The sequence below is a fragment of the Cicer arietinum genome, chromosome 5 (genome assembly GCF_000331145.2).
Source record: "Cicer arietinum cultivar CDC Frontier isolate Library 1 chromosome 5, Cicar.CDCFrontier_v2.0, whole genome shotgun sequence".
Lineage (NCBI taxonomy): Eukaryota > Viridiplantae > Streptophyta > Magnoliopsida > Fabales > Fabaceae > Cicer > Cicer arietinum.
This window is the reverse complement of record NC_021164.2, coordinates 64,237,426-64,263,187: the sequence shown is the minus strand read 5'-3', so window position 1 is coordinate 64,263,187 and position 25,762 is coordinate 64,237,426. Positions and strand designations below refer to the sequence as shown.

The 25,762-nt window shown below is 28.2% G+C and overlaps 2 protein-coding genes across 2 annotated transcripts in view; both read left to right on the top strand.

Moving 5' to 3' along the window:
• LOC113786520 (transcriptional adapter ADA2-like) overlaps window positions 1-2,998 on the top strand; it is a 14,447-nt gene extending 11,449 nt beyond the window's left edge. Inside the window, exons 2-3 of the mRNA XM_073368835.1 lie at window positions 2,489-2,794; window positions 2,993-2,998. Of these exons, the coding sequence (XP_073224936.1) occupies window positions 2,489-2,794; window positions 2,993-2,998 (312 nt within the window). The remainder of the gene's footprint in view (window positions 1-2,488; window positions 2,795-2,992) is intronic.
• A 10,695-nt stretch (window positions 2,999-13,693) lies between these two features.
• Window positions 13,694-25,762, top strand: part of LOC113786699 (probable threonine--tRNA ligase, cytoplasmic) — a 19,937-nt gene continuing 7,868 nt past the window's right edge. Inside the window, exon 1 of the mRNA XM_073368834.1 lies at window positions 13,694-13,835. Coding sequence (XP_073224935.1) covers window positions 13,694-13,835 — 142 coding nt within the window. The remainder of the gene's footprint in view (window positions 13,836-25,762) is intronic.

Here is a 25,762-nt window from a genome sequence, read left to right as displayed (position 1 = left end):
GTGGGTGTAATTGAACGTATTTTGCTGTTAGTTTTTTTTTTTCTAACTGACCACTAAATTCTCAACGGTGAAACGTAAGTAGTGGTGTAGTGTATTTTATTTTTAATTCATTCTTTTATTTATTTAATTGACCACTAACTTTTCAACTGACATGTACAAAGTCGTGTAACATAAATTTAATTTTATTATAAAAAAATATTATCATTTTGCTTTATTAAATTGTATAGATTTTTAATTTATTTTCTTATTTTTTAATTGGTCATTCATTTCTCATGTAATGGAAGTTTTATTTTTTTCTTAAACAAAATCTTTTATTTTTAATTTATTTTTCTTATTTTTTAATTGGCCATTAACTTCTCAACGAACGCATAGAAAAAACTGTCAAGTGGTATATTGTATTTTATTTTTAATTTTTTAATTGACCATTAAATTCTCAACGGATGTATCGTGGACAAAGATCGTGATGTAACAGAAGTTTTATGCTTTTCTTAAAAAAAAAACTTTTTATTTTTAATTCATTCCTTTTATTTTTTAATTGACCATTAACTTCTCAAGCATAAGCACGTATTATTTCTATTAATAGAAACTTGATATTTTCTTAACACTCTAGTTTGTTGACACGTGTCAAACTTGCCAATTTATCATGTTTGCTTTATTATAATGTATAGATTCGTAAAATAAAATAAATTAATTTGAAACTGTGGTTGTTAAAGTAGTGTTTAAAAAATAATTCCAAAAAGTGTCACGTCGTGCTGGGTGTAATTGAACGTATTTTGTTGTTATTCTTTTTCTTTTCTAACTGACCACTAAATTCTCAACGGTGAAACGTAAGTAGTGGTGTAGTGTATTTTATTTTTAATTCATTATTTTATTTTTTTAATTGACCACTAACTTTTCAACTGACATGTACAAAGTCGTGTAACATAAATTTAATTTTATTATAAAAAAAAATATTATCATTTTGCTTTATTAAATTGTATAGATTTTTAATTTATTTTCTTATTTTTTAATTGGTCATTCATTTCTCATGTAATGGAAGTTTTATTTTTTTCTTAAACAAAATCTTTTATTTTTAATTTATTTTTCTTATTTTTTAATTGGCCATTAACTTCTCAACGAACGCATAGAAAAAACTGTCAAGTCGTGGTATATTGTATTTTATTTTTAATTTTTTAATTGACCATTAAATTCGGATGTATCGTGAACAAAGATCGTGATGTAACAGAAGTTTTATGCTTTTCTTAAAAAAAAAACTTTTTATTTTTAATTCATTCCTTATATTTTTTAATTGACCATTAACTTCTCAAGCATAAGCACGTATTATTTCTATTAATAGAAACTTGATATTTTCTTAACACTCTAGATTGTTGACACGTGTCAAACTTGCCAATTTATCATGTTTGCTTTATTATAATGTATAGATTCATAAAATAAAATAAATTAATTTGAAGCTGTGGTTGTTAAAGTAGTGTTTAAAAAACAATTCCAAAAAGTGTCACGTCGTGCTGGGTGTAATTGAACGTATTTTGCTGTTATTCTTTTTCTTTTCTAACTGACCACTAAATTCTTAACGATGAAACGTAAGTAGTGGTGTAGTGTATTTTATTTTTAATTAATTCTTTTATTTTTTAATTGGCCACTAACTTTTGAACTGACGCATGTACAAAGTCGTGTAACGTAAATTTAATTTTATTCTAAAAAAAATATTATTTCAAATTTGATATCTTCCTAACACTCTGTTTAGCTCACACGTGTCAAACTTTCCAAATTATCATATTTGCTTTATTATATTGTATAGATAAATTTGAATTGGCGGTTGCTAAAGTAGTGCTTTAAAAATAATTATCTTTCAATTGGCCACTCAATTCTCAACCGTGAAATGTGAAATGTCAGGTCGTGCATTATATTTTATTTTTAATTTATTTTCTTATTTTTTAATTGGTCATTCACGTCTGCATTTCTCATGTAATGGAAGTTTTATTTTTTTCTTAAAAAAAAAATCTTTTATTTTTAATTTATTTTTCTTATTTTTTAATTGGCCATTAACTTCTCAGGACGCATAGAAAAAACTGTCAAGTTATGTATCGTAGACAAAGATCGTGATGTAACAGATGTTTTATGTTTTTTTTACAAAAAAAAAACTTTTTATTTTTAATTCATTCCTTTTATTTTTTAATTGGTCATAACCACGTATTATTTCTATTAATAGAAACTTGATATTTTCTTAAAACTCTAGTTTGTTGACACGTGTCAAACTTGCCAGTTTATCATGTTTGCTTTATTATAATGTATAGATTTCTATATTATATATTTACTCATATTTTGTGAATTTTTTATTTTTATATATACACATACTATACGTATCAGTATTCCATATTTTATAAGAAAAAATGTATCGTAGCTGTCCAAAAGAGTTAGTTATAGTCACATCTGTCTAAGTGTGTAGATATGATCATATGATGCCATTTCCATTTAAAATATCTTGCAGGAAGCTCGAATTGCTGGCTGTGTAACTGCTGTTGAAGCTTATCGATTTATTGAACAAAAGAAGACAAAGGAAGCTGAACAAGGTGCCTGTAAAGAAAGTGGTCTGATTGGAACAAGTGTTAAGACTTTACAGAGGCCGATTTATCCCAAAATAGAGCTTGGTAGTAGCCCACGCGGTCTCCATAAGGGCACTACAGCATCATTTGCTGGTATCAAGGATACACACACAGCCATACAAGCTATCACAAGGTCGCTAGAAGAATGGGATATCAGTGATTTTGAAGGGGCTGAATTACTATCTGAATCTGTGAGAAATTTCTCCCTTGTGTTTTTTAGCTCGTCATTTGTCATTTTTATGTTGCTATTTCTTTATTAGCTTTGATTGGCTTTTTTTGGGATGGTGCTATGTACATCTAACCCTCCATACACTTTTATTGGGGTGGGGGGAGCATTCTATCTGATTGGCTCTTCATTTGTCTTTTTTATGTTGCTATTTCTTTATTAGCTTTGATTTCCTTTTTTTGGGATGGTGCTATGTACATCTAACCCTCCATACACTTTTATTGGGGTGGGGGGAGCATTCTATCTGATTGGCTCTTCATTTGTCTTTTTTATGTTGCTATTTCTTTATTAGCTTTGATTTCCTTTTTTTGGGATGGTGCTATGTACATCTAACCCTCCATACACTTTTATTGGGGTGGGGGGAGCATTCTATCTGATTGGCTCTTCATTTGTCTTTTTTATGTTGCTATTTCTTTATTAGCTTTGATTTCCTTTTTTTGGGATGGTGCTATGTACATCTAACCCTCCATACACTTTTATTGGGGTGGGGGGAGCATTCTATCTGATTGGCTCTTCATTTGTCTTTTTTATGTTGCTATTTCTTTATTAGCTTTGATTTCCTTTTTTTGGGATGGTGCTATGTACATCTAACCCTCCATACACTTTTATTGGGGTGGGGGGAGCATTCTATCTGATTGGCTCTTCATTTGTCTTTTTTATGTTGCTATTTCTTTATTAGCTTTGATTTCCTTTTTTTGGGATGGTGCTATGTACATCTAACCCTCCATACACTTTTATTGGGGTGGGGGGAGCATTCTATCTGATTGGCTCTTCATTTGTCTTTTTTATGTTGCTATTTCTTTATTAGCTTTGATTTCCTTTTTTTGGGATGGTGCTATGTACATCTAACCCTCCATACACTTTTATTGGGGTGGGGGGAGCATTCTATCTGATTGGCTCTTCATTTGTCTTTTTTATGTTGCTATTTCTTTATTAGCTTTGATTTCCTTTTTTTGGGATGGTGCTATGTACATCTAACCCTCCATACACTTTTATTGGGGTGGGGGGAGCATTCTATCTGATTGGCTCTTCATTTGTCTTTTTTATGTTGCTATTTCTTTATTAGCTTTGATTTCCTTTTTTTGGGATGGTGCTATGTACATCTAACCCTCCATACACTTTTATTGGGGTGGGGGGAGCATTCTATCTGATTGGCTCTTCATTTGTCTTTTTTATGTTGCTATTTCTTTATTAGCTTTGATTTCCTTTTTTTGGGATGGTGCTATGTACATCTAACCCTCCATACACTTTTATTGGGGTGGGGGGAGCATTCTATCTGATTGGCTCTTCATTTGTCTTTTTTATGTTGCTATTTCTTTATTAGCTTTGATTTCCTTTTTTTGGGATGGTGCTATGTACATCTAACCCTCCATACACTTTTATTGGGGTGGGGGGAGCATTCTATCTGATTGGCTCTTCATTTGTCTTTTTTATGTTGCTATTTCTTTATTAGCTTTGATTTCCTTTTTTTGGGATGGTGCTATGTACATCTAACCCTCCATACACTTTTATTGGGGTGGGGGGAGCATTCTATCTGATTGGCTCTTCATTTGTCTTTTTTATGTTGCTATTTCTTTATTAGCTTTGATTTCCTTTTTTTGGGATGGTGCTATGTACATCTAACCCTCCATACACTTTTATTGGGGTGGGGGGAGCATTCTATCTGATTGGCTCTTCATTTGTCTTTTTTATGTTGCTATTTCTTTATTAGCTTTGATTTCCTTTTTTTGGGATGGTGCTATGTACATCTAACCCTCCATACACTTTTATTGGGGTGGGGGGAGCATTCTATCTGATTGGCTCTTCATTTGTCTTTTTTATGTTGCTATTTCTTTATTAGCTTTGATTTCCTTTTTTTGGGATGGTGCTATGTACATCTAACCCTCCATACACTTTTATTGGGGTGGGGGGAGCATTCTATCTGATTGGCTCTTCATTTGTCTTTTTTATGTTGCTATTTCTTTATTAGCTTTGATTTCCTTTTTTTGGGATGGTGCTATGTACATCTAACCCTCCATACACTTTTATTGGGGTGGGGGGAGCATTCTATCTGATTGGCTCTTCATTTGTCTTTTTTATGTTGCTATTTCTTTATTAGCTTTGATTTCCTTTTTTTGGGATGGTGCTATGTACATCTAACCCTCCATACACTTTTATTGGGGTGGGGGGAGCATTCTATCTGATTGGCTCTTCATTTGTCTTTTTTATGTTGCTATTTCTTTATTAGCTTTGATTTCCTTTTTTTGGGATGGTGCTATGTACATCTAACCCTCCATACACTTTTATTGGGGTGGGGGGAGCATTCTATCTGATTGGCTCTTCATTTGTCTTTTTTATGTTGCTATTTCTTTATTAGCTTTGATTTCCTTTTTTTGGGATGGTGCTATGTACATCTAACCCTCCATACACTTTTATTGGGGTGGGGGGAGCATTCTATCTGATTGGCTCTTCATTTGTCTTTTTTATGTTGCTATTTCTTTATTAGCTTTGATTTCCTTTTTTTGGGATGGTGCTATGTACATCTAACCCTCCATACACTTTTATTGGGGTGGGGGGAGCATTCTATCTGATTGGCTCTTCATTTGTCTTTTTTATGTTGCTATTTCTTTATTAGCTTTGATTTCCTTTTTTTGGGATGGTGCTATGTACATCTAACCCTCCATACACTTTTATTGGGGTGGGGGGAGCATTCTATCTGATTGGCTCTTCATTTGTCTTTTTTATGTTGCTATTTCTTTATTAGCTTTGATTTCCTTTTTTTGGGATGGTGCTATGTACATCTAACCCTCCATACACTTTTATTGGGGTGGGGGGAGCATTCTATCTGATTGGCTCTTCATTTGTCTTTTTTATGTTGCTATTTCTTTATTAGCTTTGATTTCCTTTTTTTGGGATGGTGCTATGTACATCTAACCCTCCATACACTTTTATTGGGGTGGGGGGAGCATTCTATCTGATTGGCTCTTCATTTGTCTTTTTTATGTTGCTATTTCTTTATTAGCTTTGATTTCCTTTTTTTGGGATGGTGCTATGTACATCTAACCCTCCATACACTTTTATTGGGGTGGGGGGAGCATTCTATCTGATTGGCTCTTCATTTGTCTTTTTTATGTTGCTATTTCTTTATTAGCTTTGATTTCCTTTTTTTGGGATGGTGCTATGTACATCTAACCCTCCATACACTTTTATTGGGGTGGGGGGAGCATTCTATCTGATTGGCTCTTCATTTGTCTTTTTTATGTTGCTATTTCTTTATTAGCTTTGATTTCCTTTTTTTGGGATGGTGCTATGTACATCTAACCCTCCATACACTTTTATTGGGGTGGGGGGAGCATTCTATCTGATTGGCTCTTCATTTGTCTTTTTTATGTTGCTATTTCTTTATTAGCTTTGATTTCCTTTTTTTGGGATGGTGCTATGTACATCTAACCCTCCATACACTTTTATTGGGGTGGGGGGAGCATTCTATCTGATTGGCTCTTCATTTGTCTTTTTTATGTTGCTATTTCTTTATTAGCTTTGATTTCCTTTTTTTGGGATGGTGCTATGTACATCTAACCCTCCATACACTTTTATTGGGGTGGGGGGAGCATTCTATCTGATTGGCTCTTCATTTGTCTTTTTTATGTTGCTATTTCTTTATTAGCTTTGATTTCCTTTTTTTGGGATGGTGCTATGTACATCTAACCCTCCATACACTTTTATTGGGGTGGGGGGAGCATTCTATCTGATTGGCTCTTCATTTGTCTTTTTTATGTTGCTATTTCTTTATTAGCTTTGATTTCCTTTTTTTGGGATGGTGCTATGTACATCTAACCCTCCATACACTTTTATTGGGGTGGGGGGAGCATTCTATCTGATTGGCTCTTCATTTGTCTTTTTTATGTTGCTATTTCTTTATTAGCTTTGATTTCCTTTTTTTGGGATGGTGCTATGTACATCTAACCCTCCATACACTTTTATTGGGGTGGGGGGAGCATTCTATCTGATTGGCTCTTCATTTGTCTTTTTTATGTTGCTATTTCTTTATTAGCTTTGATTTCCTTTTTTTGGGATGGTGCTATGTACATCTAACCCTCCATACACTTTTATTGGGGTGGGGGGAGCATTCTATCTGATTGGCTCTTCATTTGTCTTTTTTATGTTGCTATTTCTTTATTAGCTTTGATTTCCTTTTTTTGGGATGGTGCTATGTACATCTAACCCTCCATACACTTTTATTGGGGTGGGGGGAGCATTCTATCTGATTGGCTCTTCATTTGTCTTTTTTATGTTGCTATTTCTTTATTAGCTTTGATTTCCTTTTTTTGGGATGGTGCTATGTACATCTAACCCTCCATACACTTTTATTGGGGTGGGGGGAGCATTCTATCTGATTGGCTCTTCATTTGTCTTTTTTATGTTGCTATTTCTTTATTAGCTTTGATTTCCTTTTTTTGGGATGGTGCTATGTACATCTAACCCTCCATACACTTTTATTGGGGTGGGGGGAGCATTCTATCTGATTGGCTCTTCATTTGTCTTTTTTATGTTGCTATTTCTTTATTAGCTTTGATTTCCTTTTTTTGGGATGGTGCTATGTACATCTAACCCTCCATACACTTTTATTGGGGTGGGGGGAGCATTCTATCTGATTGGCTCTTCATTTGTCTTTTTTATGTTGCTATTTCTTTATTAGCTTTGATTTCCTTTTTTTGGGATGGTGCTATGTACATCTAACCCTCCATACACTTTTATTGGGGTGGGGGGAGCATTCTATCTGATTGGCTCTTCATTTGTCTTTTTTATGTTGCTATTTCTTTATTAGCTTTGATTTCCTTTTTTTGGGATGGTGCTATGTACATCTAACCCTCCATACACTTTTATTGGGGTGGGGGGAGCATTCTATCTGATTGGCTCTTCATTTGTCTTTTTTATGTTGCTATTTCTTTATTAGCTTTGATTTCCTTTTTTTGGGATGGTGCTATGTACATCTAACCCTCCATACACTTTTATTGGGGTGGGGGGAGCATTCTATCTGATTGGCTCTTCATTTGTCTTTTTTATGTTGCTATTTCTTTATTAGCTTTGATTTCCTTTTTTTGGGATGGTGCTATGTACATCTAACCCTCCATACACTTTTATTGGGGTGGGGGGAGCATTCTATCTGATTGGCTCTTCATTTGTCTTTTTTATGTTGCTATTTCTTTATTAGCTTTGATTTCCTTTTTTTGGGATGGTGCTATGTACATCTAACCCTCCATACACTTTTATTGGGGTGGGGGGAGCATTCTATCTGATTGGCTCTTCATTTGTCTTTTTTATGTTGCTATTTCTTTATTAGCTTTGATTTCCTTTTTTTGGGATGGTGCTATGTACATCTAACCCTCCATACACTTTTATTGGGGTGGGGGGAGCATTCTATCTGATTGGCTCTTCATTTGTCTTTTTTATGTTGCTATTTCTTTATTAGCTTTGATTTCCTTTTTTTGGGATGGTGCTATGTACATCTAACCCTCCATACACTTTTATTGGGGTGGGGGGAGCATTCTATCTGATTGGCTCTTCATTTGTCTTTTTTATGTTGCTATTTCTTTATTAGCTTTGATTTCCTTTTTTTGGGATGGTGCTATGTACATCTAACCCTCCATACACTTTTATTGGGGTGGGGGGAGCATTCTATCTGATTGGCTCTTCATTTGTCTTTTTTATGTTGCTATTTCTTTATTAGCTTTGATTTCCTTTTTTTGGGATGGTGCTATGTACATCTAACCCTCCATACACTTTTATTGGGGTGGGGGGAGCATTCTATCTGATTGGCTCTTCATTTGTCTTTTTTATGTTGCTATTTCTTTATTAGCTTTGATTTCCTTTTTTTGGGATGGTGCTATGTACATCTAACCCTCCATACACTTTTATTGGGGTGGGGGGAGCATTCTATCTGATTGGCTCTTCATTTGTCTTTTTTATGTTGCTATTTCTTTATTAGCTTTGATTTCCTTTTTTTGGGATGGTGCTATGTACATCTAACCCTCCATACACTTTTATTGGGGTGGGGGGAGCATTCTATCTGATTGGCTCTTCATTTGTCTTTTTTATGTTGCTATTTCTTTATTAGCTTTGATTTCCTTTTTTTGGGATGGTGCTATGTACATCTAACCCTCCATACACTTTTATTGGGGTGGGGGGAGCATTCTATCTGATTGGCTCTTCATTTGTCTTTTTTATGTTGCTATTTCTTTATTAGCTTTGATTTCCTTTTTTTGGGATGGTGCTATGTACATCTAACCCTCCATACACTTTTATTGGGGTGGGGGGAGCATTCTATCTGATTGGCTCTTCATTTGTCTTTTTTATGTTGCTATTTCTTTATTAGCTTTGATTTCCTTTTTTTGGGATGGTGCTATGTACATCTAACCCTCCATACACTTTTATTGGGGTGGGGGGAGCATTCTATCTGATTGGCTCTTCATTTGTCACCACAGAAGTGTAGTTTGATTTTGTTAGCCATCTCACAACTACTAAAGTGGATTAGCTGACCATATATAAATGTTTAGTATGTTTTTAATTGCCAGTCACAGCTCTATCCATAATTTAAATTATAAAAAATGAAAATATATTTGAACCATAAAGATTATCAAGATTTAACAATTATTTTTGATAGATTTATATATTTATATAATCTTATAAAATATATAGGAATTATAATTTATTTTTCATTAAACTCTATATATTAATACATTAATCTTGATACTTTAATATGTACAATAGCATCATCTAGACTCAATAAGATAGTTTATTATAAGGAAATAACATAAAATAATGTATCATAAAAATTGTCTTTCTTTGTGATATAAAAATTTGACTTTTAACATGATGTAAAATAGTGATTTCACAGGAAATTAACTTGTCGTATGACTATATGCTTTAGTTAAATATAACTCAAAATTAGTTAACTATTTAGATTGTGAACACAATTTAAATATATGATTAATTATGTACAGTAAATGTTTAATAATTATGTGTTGCAATATCATTAAAATATATTAATTAATCAAAATTTTAAACTCCATTAAACACGACTTTCAAGTATATATTAGAATCCAAATCATAATTAATGAATATTGGATATATTTGAACATCTAAAAATTTAAATTGTATCATCTTTTACAATAAAAATGTTATTTTATATATATGAAATTATCGATTCCATCTAAATTTTTGTCAAAATATCATTTCCCTATATATTTTCATACCTTCTATCACATGTTGATCTTTGGTATATATTTTGTTTGATGTATCTTTAGACGGTAACATTTAAACTTTGTAGACACTATTTTGTTATAAAAGAATAGACCGTGGCCTACTATGTATTTTGTAGGCGCTATTAGTTTTGTTTAGTTTATGACGAAGCTATTAGTACCGACACTTCATATTGAAGGTGGGTTTGGTGTTCGACAAATGTAGATGTTTGAAACCAACATAGTACAAGCATATGTAGTTGCGTCCATTCCCTTCAATTTTCTTAAATTATTTTTAATGTCAATGTGGTGTTTGATATTTATGTCAATGTTTAGTTATGTTGGTGAGTTTCAAAGCAAGAGATGCTTTATAAACATGACCCATTATTGGAGGGACTTCTTGGATTTTTTTTTTTTGCCTTGATTAAATTATACTAATTATAGTCACATATGTCAAAGTGTGTTTGCTAGCTTTCAAGCTTATTACTTCAAGTGCAAGAATAATAAAAATACATAATGAGATATATGCTGTATGACTTGTTTATTGAATGAATGGAATGTGCTATTTATACATGGTTTGTTCTTATTCATTCTAACTATCCTATAACTAACTAACTAACTAACTAATTAAGTGATTAGTTAGTTATTACATGTAACAACTGTTGTACTTGAATTACAAACAAACTTTCTAATACAAAGAACATTCTTGGTTTATTCTGATCAATTTGGCTTTTTCATAACATTCTTGATTTTTAACACTTTCCCTTAATTCAAGTATCTAATTGAAACTACTCTTAGCATTTGTCTTAACTCCTGAAATCTGATTGTCCTCAATGTCTTTGTCATGATATCAGTCAACTGAATTTCAATTTGACAATATATGAGTTATAATTTGCATCTTCCAACTTGATCTCTTAGGAAGTGAAACCACGTTTCAACGTGTTTGCTTCTTCATGAGACACATGATTCTTTGCTAGATTTATGGTTGAGGTGTTGTCTATCATCATACATCAATTCTCAATTCTGATGTCAATGATTTCAACCACACTGCCTGGCAGGCTGCATAGCTGTCAACAATATACTCAACCTCACATGATGACAATGCTGTGACTGGTTGCTTCTTTGAGCTCTATGATATTAGAGATTTCATGGACTTGAATACATAACCATATGTGCTTCTTGTATCACTCTTATCTCCACATCAATCAAAATCTGAACAACCCACTAAGTTTTCATTTTCTTGTTTTAAATCTGTTGCAAACAGAATACTGTGCTCTAATGTGCCTTGAATGCATCTCATGATCCTTTTGGCTGCCATCCAGTGGGAATGCTTGGGATTCTCCATGAATTTGCTAATAACACTTATACTATAACATATATTAGGTCTTATATTGCACAAGTACCTTAGGAAACCAACAACTTGCTTAAATATGTAGTATCAACAAACTCTTCAATTTCTTTTCCCAGCTTATCATTGATCTCAATTAGAGTGACATCATGATTGCAACGGACCATATTGAACCTTCTTAGAATTTCTCCAGCATATTTCTTTCGATGCATCAGTAGCCCTCCTTCTATCTCAAGTGATTTTCATCCCAGGAAGTAACTTACTTTTCCCAAATATGACATTTCAAACTCATCATTACTGATTTGTTTGAACTCTTGAATTGCCTTCCCATTGCTGCTAGTTACCAACATGTCATTAACATATAGGCAAATGGGGTCATTGCAGACCCTTCATTTAATGTGTAATGCGTTACATATACTTCATATTTCACTGTGCATTCGATGAAGCCAATGCCAATTAAGAATGAGTCAATTCTTTTGTTTCAAGCTCTTGGAGCTTGCTTCAAACCATATATAACTTTCCTTAATCACAAATCTTGGTGGTTGAGAGACAAACATTTCTTCTTCTAAAAGGCATACTTGACATCAAGCTGGCACATCAGCCAACCTCTAGCACATGCCAATGCTATCACTAGTTTGATTGTTTCAATTCTGGCCACTACAACAAACACTTCACAATAGTTTATATTTTCCCTTTGTAAGAATCCCTTGGCCACCAATCTAGCTTTATATTTGGCAATTGTTCCATGAGGATTCAATTTGAGTTTGTAGATCCATTTTACTCCAATCCGCTTCTGTTTTGGATGCAAGTCAGTTAAGTACCAAGTCTGGCTCTTCTCAATTGCATTGATTTATTCTATCATTGCTTTCTACCAGGGTCCCCTCTTCATGGCTTTCTTCAACATTCAAAGGTTCTGTATTTCAAATAAAGCAAAATGTACCAGGTCTCCACTCTTATCAATGTCACTGTCATTGTATACTTCAAAGTCTTTTAAGTGGGTTGGTGATTTCCTTTCCTTATGAGATATGCTTGACTCTATCTTTTCTTCAAATATGTCCATATTGGTCTGATGATCATCTTGTACCTGTAAAGGCATTTGTGTAGGTAACATGTGCTACTAGTGTCTTGTTCTCAGTCCCAATGTTGGTTGCTGGCAATTTGTTTCCAATGTTGGCTGCTGGTCTCCTTCTGTTTCCAGTCCCAAGTCTCCTTCTATTACAACCTTGCCTCTGGAAGGACCATACAACTTGTATGCACCAATTAGATGATATCCTACTAGTATCATGGCTTCACTTTTGTCCTACAATTTCTCTCTTCTGGTCTGGCACATGTTTGAAGCATAGACTACTGATCATAATATTTGAGCACATGTTTCTAACTTTTTACTTTGATATTTTAAAAGCTCTTTATAGCTTAGAATAACTTTTTAGCTTGCTTTTAAACTTTGGGTTGAAATTGAATTATAATTTTATTATTTGCATTTTGACCCATATTCGCTCTGTAGGCCATAACTTGAGCTCTGGATATCGGATTGACCCATGCGAGCAGACGTTGGAAAGCCAAAAACCAGAGCTACAACTTTTGTGTTGGAAGAAAAATCCAATGTCAAACTTTACTATAGATCAACTCCAATATAGATTACGGTCTACTATAGATTAATTTTAAAAAATATTTAAAATTTTAGTGATTGTAATTATAAATGTTAATAAATATTTTAATTTTTGTGATTGAAATAATTTAAAAAGTATTAATTCAATAAAAATAAATAAATAAATATTGTTAATGTCAATTAAATTACCATAAAAATGAATAAGATAATGAGTTATTAATACTGAAAAGTATTATTAATTATCATTAGAATTTTCAATGGTCTAAGTGACCAATCAACCATAGAACTTGTTTTGCATATCTTTATTTAAGTCCTAATTAATAGACGGACAAAACACACCTAAAAAATATAGACAGACAAAAAGTCATAAATAAATAGTAATAGGTAAATTATGGACAAAAATATTGAAAAGTATATATGTAAATTTTCTTATTATGTGATGGGTCATAAACAAAGTTAGACCAGCCCAAATACAAAGAACTCACATTTTATTACTATAAAGAGTGTGACTTCTGGTATGGGGTGAGGGCTTTATTAAGTCCTTCACCAATGTACCACTCAACTTTACCATTAGATTAAATAAGTGTATACGATATTGAGGTTTGAATCCAATTTTTATGCCTTTAAGGATGTGGGAACGGTGAGCTATGATTAACAATAACCACAATACATAAATAAATTGTACGGATGGCGGCACCATACAATCGGAGGTCGAGAACTACGAACGACAGCAAATTGCTGCTAGATTGTCAAAGACAACCAAGACTTATTGTGACAATAATGTGCAATAAGAATAGTTGGAGAGGGATCAAACCCGCTTTGATACCAAGTGGGAGGAGAACAATATAGGAGATTTTGATTGAGGAAAATGAGAAATGCTAGAGCTATAAGAAAAGTTGGAGTGGGATCAAACCCGCTTTGATACCAACTGGAAGAGTACAATTTAGGAGATTTTGATTGAGGAAAATGAGAAATGCTCGAACTATTTGCATTCATCATTTTCTTTATCTATATACTCTTTATGATAAATAAAATTTGCATTTACAAGAAAATTAATGATATTACTACTACTTAAGTGCATGAATGTTATAATACCTAGGTAAAAGGCTAACTACATACATAACACAGATTACTAGCTCTACCTTCAACGAGTCACAACTCACAATACATGTTTGCAATGTAACAAATGCTAGAAATTAAATGCAAGTTCCAGATCCACCTTCGACGAGTCGCAACCCATAGTTTACCTTACTGATTCTTTATTTCTTTTGCAAGAAATCATGTTCATTGCATTGCTTCCACATGTTGTGAAACTGGTTTATATAACTAAGTAAAAAAAATGAATTTTTGTGACAATCAATTAAATTCAATATTTTAATTTTAAAAATAATTTTTTATTTTGCTATATCCTAAAATTTCTTAGTTTCATCACAATTTCTCAAAATTTTCTTATATTTTTAGTCTATAAAAAAATTTAAATATTCTCAAATACATGTTGTGTTAAACACATGTTGTGTTATCATATTGTCTTACATATACCCATGTCATTAATTTTCTACGTCCTACTTGTATTTTTTCGACTAAACAATAAAAGAAAGTTAGATATCTCTCCAATTTTCATTTGATCTATGTGATTATTATGTAACATGATAATTTTCCCAAATGATTTTACATATTTGTTTAAGTCTTATTGTTCGAATGAAAATCACTAGATAATTTATATAGATTAAGTTCGGATTGCTTAGATGTATTTATTTAATTAAAAATATTATTAAAGAGAATATAAGTGATTTGAATTTCTAAATCATTGTTAAATTTAATTTCATAAATAACTATTGTCTGATTGTTTTGCACTAATTTAATTTACATTTTATATAATTAAGTAAAAAAAATACATTTTTGTGACAATCAATTAAGTTATATGTATTAATTTAGAAAATAAATTTTTATATTTTACTTTATCTTACAATTTCTCTTAGTTTTTCTTATAGACCCTCACTTAAAAAAAATTAAAATAGTGAATGTCATTATTTCAAACCATAACATTCATGTTATGGCTTGTATTGTATCTTTCTTATATGTAAGAAGACTCGTTTGTTTGAATGGCATACTGCTTCATCCATAAACAATTTGCAGTCGATATGAATTTAGATTGTTTTATTTTTTGTTAGAAATTTTTTTTATTAAAAATGAAATAAAGTAAAATTCATAAGATCGTCCCCACCTATTTCTTTTTTAAACAAAAGTTTAAGTTCAAACTAACATAGCATTAACTACAAACTTTTAGTTCCAACTATTAGAGCATTAGCTACAATTTTTACGTACTTTTAGTATTTTTTAAATAAAATAAAAACAAAAATAAGTTATAATAATAATCTTCAATTAGTAAATAGAAAATAAAATATAATGTATTTCAATATTTTAAATTATAAGTTATCAAATGATCAATTCTCATGTAGAAAATAATTTAATTTATTTATGGACTGTAGTAAAACTGATCGAATTCACAAATATAAAATAAAATATTATTTCAATTCTTATTTCTTCAAAAAGAATATATATTATATCAATAAATTAAAGGATGCAACATGGTTTTCTTTTTAGCTATCCAATTTTGAATTTTTATTTATTAAACTACCCTATTTTCAAAACTATCTATCAAAATATCATTTTTTTTTTGTTTAGTTGCAAATTGCTTTTGCAAATGACGATTTATCTTATCCTGGTTATATTATTTTCTAAAATATATCTCTAAAAATTTATATTTTAAAATGTAATTAGACACATGCAATTATGTGTAAAAAAATTAAATGCATACGAATTAGTTATGTTAAGAATATTTTAAAAGTGTGTTTTATTTATTATGTTTTTCTATGATTATTCATAATCTATATCTTTATCTGCTAATAGGAATCTTCTAATGCATACAAAATAAATCATTCTTTTATATGAATCTTCTAACGGTATTAAATATTTTGTTGTTTACTCATACCATTCTTGTTTTATTTTTCACTTCTAACCTGTTAAATATTTTGTTGTTTACTCATACCATTCTTGTTTTATTTTTCACTCACAAGTTTAATAAAAAGTCATTTATTCTATGTGTTAATTTACTTTAAATTAACACATAGTTTATCTCTATCCTTTCATCAATATTTTAAATTATTGATATTCATTTATATGTTAATTTACTTTAAATTAACACATAGTTTATCTCTATCCTTTCATCAATATTTTAAATTATTATTCTATGTGTTTAAATTATAAATAACATATATACTAATAAATATTAGAGTGAAAAAAAATAATATAACAAGTTCAATATACCGTATTTTAACAACTTAAATAAACAAACTCAATACTATATATTTTTACGTATAAAAAACATAACAAAGAGTAAAAATATACAATTTATTTATCTCTTCTTTTTTCCGTTGTTCAACTTTATCAAAATTTGAGTTATTTTATAAATTTTTATTTTAAAAAAGAATAGAAAGGGTGATATCAAAAAATAATAAAATAGTAGTCATAAACAAAATATTATTGAATACTATATATCAAAATCTATAACTATTTGATGATTGTTCCTAAGATTTATTAAAAAAGTGTATTCCTGCCTTTGCAAATGCAGATGCTTTTTTGTACCAGAATAAATCTCCTTAATAAAATTAAATCACTTAATAGAAATATTAGTACAACAAAATTTAAACTTATCCCTTTCAAATGGTACATCTCATCAATCCAAAAGTTGGACCACAAAATTTAAACTTACCCTTTTCAAACCGTACATCTCATCAAGACAAAGAAGGAGTTACTATGAATGACACAATTGGCTGGGTTAAAGAGAATGGTTGCTTGTTGGAAGAAGATTGTCCATACATGGAATAGAATGGGGTGATGTTATTGATCGAGACTGCTTGCATCACCCATGGCATAACATATGAGAATCAATGAATCATACTAAACATATAGTAATTAATCTACTGTTTCTAGATTAGAAAATTTAAATTTTCTAAGCTATGGATCTATTTCATTCTCTTTTTAATTAAAAAAAAGTATGTAAAAATTGTAGCTAATACTCTAGTAGGTGGAACTGAAACTTTGTAACAAACAAGTCTTTTTAAATATAAAAAGAAAGATACAATGCGTTTGAAATAATAAGATTGACTTTATTATTTATTTTGATTTTTTCTAAGTCAGGGTCTATAAGAAAAACTAAGAGAAATTGTAAGATAAAGTAAAATATAAAAATTTATTTTCTAAATTAATATATAGAACTTAATTGATTGTCACAAATATTCATTTTTTCACTTAATTATATAAAATGTAAAATTAAATTAATGCAACAAAATCAGACAATAGTTATTTATGAAAATTAAATTTAGCAATGATTTAAAAATTCAAATCACTTATATTCTCTTTAGTACTATTTTTAATTAGATAAATATATTTAAGCTATTCGAACTTAGTCTATATAAATTATCTAGTGATTTTCATTCGAACAATAAGAATTAAATAAATATGCAAAATCATTTTGGAAAATTATTATGTTACATAATAATCATATAGACCATATGACAATTGGAGATGTCTAACTTTCTTTTATTGTTTAGTCGGAAAAAATACTAGTAGGACGTAGAAAATTAATGACATGGTATATGTAAGACAATTTGATAACACAATATCTGTTTAACTTTGATTTTCTATTATTATTATTATTATTTAATATTAATTTTAGATGATTAATCTTGTGTTTAGTGTAAATTTTTTTATAAATTAAAATATAATTTTTTTTTGAGAAATTATGATGAAACTAAGAAATTTTAAGATATAGCAAAATATAAAAATTATTTTTAAAATTCATATATAGAACTTAACTGATTGTCACAAAAATTTATTTATTTTTACTTAGTTATATAAAATGTAAATTAAATTCATGCAAAAAAAGAATCTGACAATAGTTATTTTTGAAAATTGAATTTAACTATGTTTTAAATATTCAAATTGATCTTCTACTCCTAAATAAACTAAAAATGATTTGTTTTTTAATTTAAATAACTAAATTATTTGCAACAAACCCGTAGTTTTGTCTTAATAATTTTTATTGCTTACAAAGCCCTCCCTACAGTTATTTTAGAGACTAAAAATGACAAAACAAGATAAATGGATTTACCAATTAAGTTGTAGGTTTGTTATTTTTCTATTTTATATTAATCTTTGGCAAATAAATTTATTTGAAGAAATTAAATATATATTATTGTGCTAATTTTTGAAAAGAAACTTACAAAAAAAAATTAAATGAGAAACATGATGAACCACTGCTACACCAACAAATTAAAAAACACTCGGAAGTCTGTCAGTCTATCACAACCAAAACTAGTTTCACAGCATGTTGGATGCAATGCAATGGACATAATTTCCGGCAAAAGAAACAAAGAATAAGACTTGTCGAAGGTGGATCTGAAACTTGCATTTGTTAAAAGTGTTTTGTCAAAAGAACCAAAAAGCATAATTAAATTGTAGTAAAATAATTAACAGAAATTTTTTTTAATTATTATTAATCATTCAGATCATTTTTTTTTGTTTATTTATCGTTTTTAATTGTTTAGTAAAAAAAAATATTTATAATGATTTATTGTAAAGAGAAAAATATGTAAAATAAAATAACAATAATAATAATAATAATAATAATAATAATAATAATAATAATAATAATAATTGTAGTAAAATAATTAACAGAAATTTTTTTTAGTTATTATTAATCATTCAGATCATATTTTTTAAAAGATTTTTGTTTTTTTGTTTATTTATCATTTTTAATTGTTTAGTAACAAAAAATATTTATAATGATTTATTGTAAAGAGAAAAATATGTAAAATAATAATAATAATAATAATAAACAAGTAAATGTATTATAGAAAACAGACAAACAATTCTTAGAAAAGTACCAAAGTTTTCTTATTATATATAAATAACCATAAAATTTACTTGATATAGGTTAATTAGATAGGGATAGGAAGAAGTAACAGTTGTGAGTGGGAAAATAGCTATTTTGGGATTTTGGCAGCATGTACTATTAAACATGGCATATTGGAATGTCAATTTAAGGTAAATCAAGGAGACAAGTGATTTTTTTTTCACTAAATTAAAGGTTGGAGCTCAGAGTAATAGAAAGAGAAAGACAATGAGGTAATTTTGGTGGTGATAGTTTTCTACTCTAATTTTGATTATACAAAGGTTTTGAAGAGCAAGAATATTCTTTTATACTCTTCACTGTTGAATTGAATATGCTTGTGTGAAATTAACAACCAGAATGTATTAACTATTAAGTACTAAAGTGGTGGTAACTATTAAATTAGCAACATGCTATATACAGAATAGTTCAAGAAAGAGTAACAGTTTCCAAGACATTCAATGCATAAAAAAAATTATTAACCTGAAAAAGTCATCCAAAACCCTGGCTTCCCAGCATTTAATTAGAAATAAGTGAAGCCATGTGCAAGCATCTTAGATCAACACATGGCACTTGCTCACCCCAATTTCAAATTACTATCATAATAATAATAATAATAATGATAATGTCAGTTGCATTGCAGAAAAAGTCCGCTTGAATTTGTTGTTTCTCTGTTATCGAAACACTATTTTGTGTGGTTTTCAACCATCAAGACTTACATGAATATGCAGCATTGCTTGTTTCACGTGGCACAAAGTAAATATTTGTAATTTTCCTTTTATATGCTATTTTATTTTTTGTATTCTTGAAAATCAAAATGTAGAAATTATAAACAATATTTACATCAAAATGACGCCTCACAAATATATTCTAAACATTTTTATATGTGTGCAGATATTTATATGATTTTATATTTACTAGTAGTCAATTCTACACACTCATGAGAGAAATAATTATATCTCTTACATATTCTTCTAAAATATCACTTTTTTTACCGGTCTTTTGTGTAATTTTATACAAATTATTTTGCAATGTTAATTTAATAGTATTTTATTATCATTAAAAAAAGACAGAATTTTATTTATTAGTACTGATATAAATTTAAAGATATAGTCTACTCGTAAAACATAAAACTTTGTAGTTTAAATTTATGTAAAATGCAAACATTGTCGTTTTAGTCTTTAATATTTAATATAATTTTATATATATTGATTAATTAATAACTTTAATATTTATCTTAAATGTGCAATTAGTCGGTGTAAAATATAATATAAGGTTCTTAAAGAAGTTGATAGAATAACTCTCAACATATCGTTAAGAAAAATTATAATACAATAATTATCATTCACATAATTTGTTTGCTAATCAGTGACTAAAGAAGCTAATGGAACATATAATTTTATATAAGATAAATATTTGTCATTAATCAATTAATTAAAATTAATATTTTTTATATCTTCTAAATAAAAATTATAATACATTAATGATAATTTATTATAAAAATCATACCTAGGAGTAAAACAAATTTTTTTTTTTTATCATACAGACGCTAAAATCAAAGTTATTGTACTTTGCAAAAACTGAAACAATTTTTTTATTTTGTATGGATTAAAACCAATTTTCCTGAATTTTGTCAGAACTAAATTTAAAGTCATTAATTATTCAACTCTTAAAAACTAACATTGTTAAGCATTTAGAACTAAAACATAAATATTTACATTTTTCAATGATAGAACTAAAACATAAATACTTACATTTTTTAAGTATTTAAACTAAAAAAATTATTTTATAGAAAATATAATTAAATTTCTTGCATTTTGCTGAAACTAATTGCACATTTAAGTTAAATATTAAATATTTATTAGATTAAAATACTTTTTTAATATATTGGGTATATGTATGCTTATCAAAATTTTGAGTGTATTTCTATAATAATAGAAAACTAAAAACACTATTGTAGTAGTATTTTTATTTTATTTTTCTCTTTGGTGGTATCATCTATATTTTATACCAATCTTTAAGTTACAAAAAGATTTACTGGTTTTCGTCCAAAACTAATTTTATTTGAATTTGTTATTTTTTTTTTTTGTTAATAATCCAAAAAACTTCTAATAGACATATATCTTACTTCGTGCAGTATTGTACCGTCTAATGTATTTTTTTTTTCTGTGTCACGACATTTTGTGCCATCTAACAAAATAATTGGATTTTCTTATCAATAGTTAATTTTATATAAAATCAAAACCACAAAGCTTTGAGGAGAGTGAGTGTGTGTGACAATTTAAACTCTAAGATAATATATATAATAATAATTTAGATTAGATTTTTTCTTTTTTTTAAATTATCAGCAATAAAAATTTTGTTTTATATTGAAATAAAAACTTTTATAATTAATTTAAGATATTACATTACTCAAAAATCAAAAGAAACACTTTTAATTTTTTTCCTCCAATAAAACAATGTAATCTCAGTAAGCTTGATGTAAGTATAATTACTTAGCTTCAAGACTCATTAAACTATAATAACTGCGATTTTGCAAACAAATGACCAAACAAGTTAAACACAAACAACGAATGAGGTGAGTTTCGAAATCATGTTGTTAGTATAATACAAGTAAGAAGAACACACAAACAATTATAATAGAACTGTATCATTACACAAACATTCATCAAGAAAAATATCATTAAAAAGTCAAAATCACTCAAAGAAAATCAATAAATTTCACTATAATACGAAATCGTCTAAAAGAAATTATTATCGCACACAATACATATTAATCACAACAAAACAATATAAAAAAATGCAATTATGTGAATGAGCTTAGACTCTACACAATATAGTACCATTCTAATTCTGAAATATTTGGTTATGAGGCTTGATATTATGCCAACATTCCGGTGAATAGACAATTTAAATTGGTATGTTCTCATAAATCACCCTAAACTCAACTCGAGACACATATATGCGACAGTCGAGGTAAACGTGTGTTGCATGGTAGCTCCTGATATTTGGAGTGCTACCTCCAAGTTACCTAGTAATTATCCAACCAAATACCTTCAAGGCTCAAAGCAGACTGCCATGATCAGACTTATTCAGTTGTACTTCCTTGGAATCACTAGGTTTGTCACACTCTACCTATATGATGAAAAAATAATCATCACTTCACAAATTCTCAATATTTATTTTCTCCCATTGTTGACTTATGATACTCCATTAAGACCGTCACCTCAAACAGAAATTGAAATCACCGTTATTTCATCAAATATGAAGTTACTTCAATATCTCATCACAAATTCACAACATTATTATCATTAATTATATTTAATATAATAAATATTTAATATTTAAAGAGAAATTGAATATTTTAAAGATAAATTGGAATAATACAAAATCTGAAAAGTTATATTTAGTTAATTAATTAAATAAGTATAATGACATATTGAAATTTGAATGAAAAGAGAAGAAGTTTTTTGAAACGATGGATACCAATTTCTTACTTTTCTCCCCGTATGCGGCCGTCGGCTCTTGGCTCTTATTCATTACTTCTTTCTCATACTCTCTCAATGTGCTGCAAGCTGGTCTCTCTTTCTTATATATTTTTTATTTTTTACTTTTCAATTAATATTTATTATTATTATTATCATTTAATTAGGTTTTACTTTACATTCGAGTCTAACATTTAAAATATATTTTACTCATTTTTTTTTACCTTTTTAAAATAAGACCAACAATTATAAACTAATTTTAACATTTTTTTAAATATAATTTCATTATTAAAAAATTACTAATATTTTATAAAATAAAGTAATAATTTTTAAAAAATATATTAGTATTAATTATTATCACAATTATTAAGTTATTATTTTTTAAAATATTTATATTAAAATGCTACCATCTTTAGAGAGAAATAAAAAGATAAAAACAAATAATTATAATATCAGTAATTTAATTTACATTTTATATAACTAAGTAAAAAAAATGAATTTTTGTAACCATGAATTAAGTTCTATATTAATTTAGAAAATAATTTTTTATATTTTATTTTATCCTAAAATTTCTCTTAGTTTTTCTTATCTTCTCTTATTTGTAAAATTTTCTTTCCTCGTTTTCTTAGTTTATTAAAAAATTTATAGTGAACATAAAATTAAATTTATCAGGTTGAAAATATCAAAATAAATAATAAAGTCAATGTCATTATCATGTTGAAGGTTGCATTGTATATTTCTCTTTATATTTAAAAAGAGTTGTTTGTTTTATTAGCATATTGTATTTAATATAGTTCACCATTTGGCTTCTCATATGTTATACCGCCATAAATGATACATGCACACTCAATCCTTAATAACCTTCATGACATGTGTTCTGTCAATTTTGGCCTAACCTTTATCGCTCTTTGTTGTGTGACAGTTCCTCGATACTTCTTCAATTGATGGTCCTTGCCCACATCCCACGATAATAACATCATGTTTTAAATCTGTTGCATATAGAGTATATATAAAGTGAAGTTAAATTAACCAACTTTGAAATTGATATGCCAGTAAATTAATTCAAAAACTTGGTTTAGCCCTTCAGTTTATTATCTCTTATATCCAAAGCGTGCATCCCTAGCACTTTGTTTTTCTTTGAACGATGTTTAAAAAAATATTCCTAGCCCTTATGACTTGGCAAGTGGTCATCCTTAAACAAAGATAAGTATATCGCAATAAAAAAATAAAACCAAAATAAAGTACATAATAATAAATTAGGTTTAAAAAATAAGAAAAACAAAATCAAGATAACGTGGATAACAATGAAAATTAAAAGTTAGAAAAGAAAAAGAAAAAAAAAACCTTGCATTCACGAATCGCTTCCATACATACTCCACGGACAATTTTCTTCTAATACAATTCTCTCTGATCCATTCCACTATGTAAGAGAGACATCCATTTTATGTGGTGTGGTGTAATATATATATATATATATATTGAAATAGGTAGAGAGAAAGATATATATTTTCACTCAAATTTTCTAAACTACAACATAAATTATTTATATATATATATACATATATAGAGAGAGGTTGTTAGTATATATACATTCTAACAATAGCAAGTGTATATTAATCATCTACGCAATTTATCTGAAAAAAAAATCATTTTATACTTGTTTAAAACAATTTTTTAATAATATTTAGTAGTTGGTCAATATTTTTAATTAAAGTCAGCGCCACTTATACATTCTCGTGAACCATATAAGAATAATTTTATAAAAAAATTATACCAATTTTTAATCATACATATCACTAAGATAGACATTAAAACAATAATCAAATAACAAGATCAAACTAACTTAGAAACAATATTAATGAGAAGTCGAAATGAAAATGAAGAAACAAAACAAAAACCATAAGCTAGACAATGAGCATGTGGGAACAATAAGCTAGCTATGGTAGTCTAGAACATGAAAGGAGGAAATTAAAAAAAATCAAAAAAATGGTTACTCTACAAAATAGGAGAGAAAATTATAGATTTACAATTCAACCATTTAATAATAATTATTTAAAATTTTCTAGAAAAAACAAGACATCATTTTTCTTTTTTAACTTAGCAATAAGATGAAAGCTCCAAAAGTTCAAAGAATAAATTATTCATACAATGAGAGAAGAAGTTGTGTGTGCATGATTTTTATTTATTTATTTTATATATTAAGTTAGTGTTAATGTCGAAATTCTCAAATAAAAAACTTAATTTAATATTTTTAATCTTAATTAACAATTGTTTTTTTAAATAATATAAAAATCAAACAAGTTACAATAATACTCCTCCATTGAATTGTAAAATAGATAGTGGAATTGTTTTCAAATAAAAAAATATGGAAATTACTAATATACATTTTCTACTTTTTTGTACATGTATATTAACTATCCTCTCTCTCTATATATATATAAAATTTTAAACTAGAGAAATTTAATCGAATTCACAAATATAAAACAAAAGGATTCACAAAATAAAACTAACCGAATTTACAAATATGAAACAAAATATTATTTCAATTCCTATTTTTCCAAAAAGTATATATATACCTATTATATCAATAAATTAAAGGATGCAGTATGGGTTTTTTTTTACTGCCTCTATTTTGAAATTTCTTTTATCAAACTACTTCATTTTAAAAATTACATACTAAAATATCCTTTTTTTTTAAATTATAAATTAAGTTTGCAAAAAACGACTTCCTTAAGAAAATTCGAGTTTACAAATAACTTTCTTAAGGAAATTTTTAAAATTTTTTTTTCTTTCAAATTAACAATATATATATATATATATATATATATATATATATATATATATAAAGTCAACTAGAATGACAAAGGTTTTTAATTTTTTTTAACAATTAATTATTAACATTAACTATTTCAAAATAAAAAAAATATATTAAAAAGTGTATTAAGGTTGAATTTTAAAAAAATTAATATATAATTATAAAGTGAGATAATGATATAATATAATATAAAATAGAGTTATGCAATATATAGAGCTCTGTTGCTTTAATATATTTAAATAGATATATAATATAACATATTTGTTATCTATTTCGTTAAAAAGTCTTTATTCAAAATAACATAGTTAAAAATAGATCTTTTCAAATGAACCTAAAAATAAACTTTTTCAAATCAACCAAACTCAATTCAATTAAGGAACCAATTCTAATTCCTCTCATAATTCTACTTTAGATTAAAATCCAATTAACGAATCAATTCTATCATAATCCTATTTTAGATTAAATAAAATTAAAAAAGAAATTAAAGTGGTTGAATCCAAATA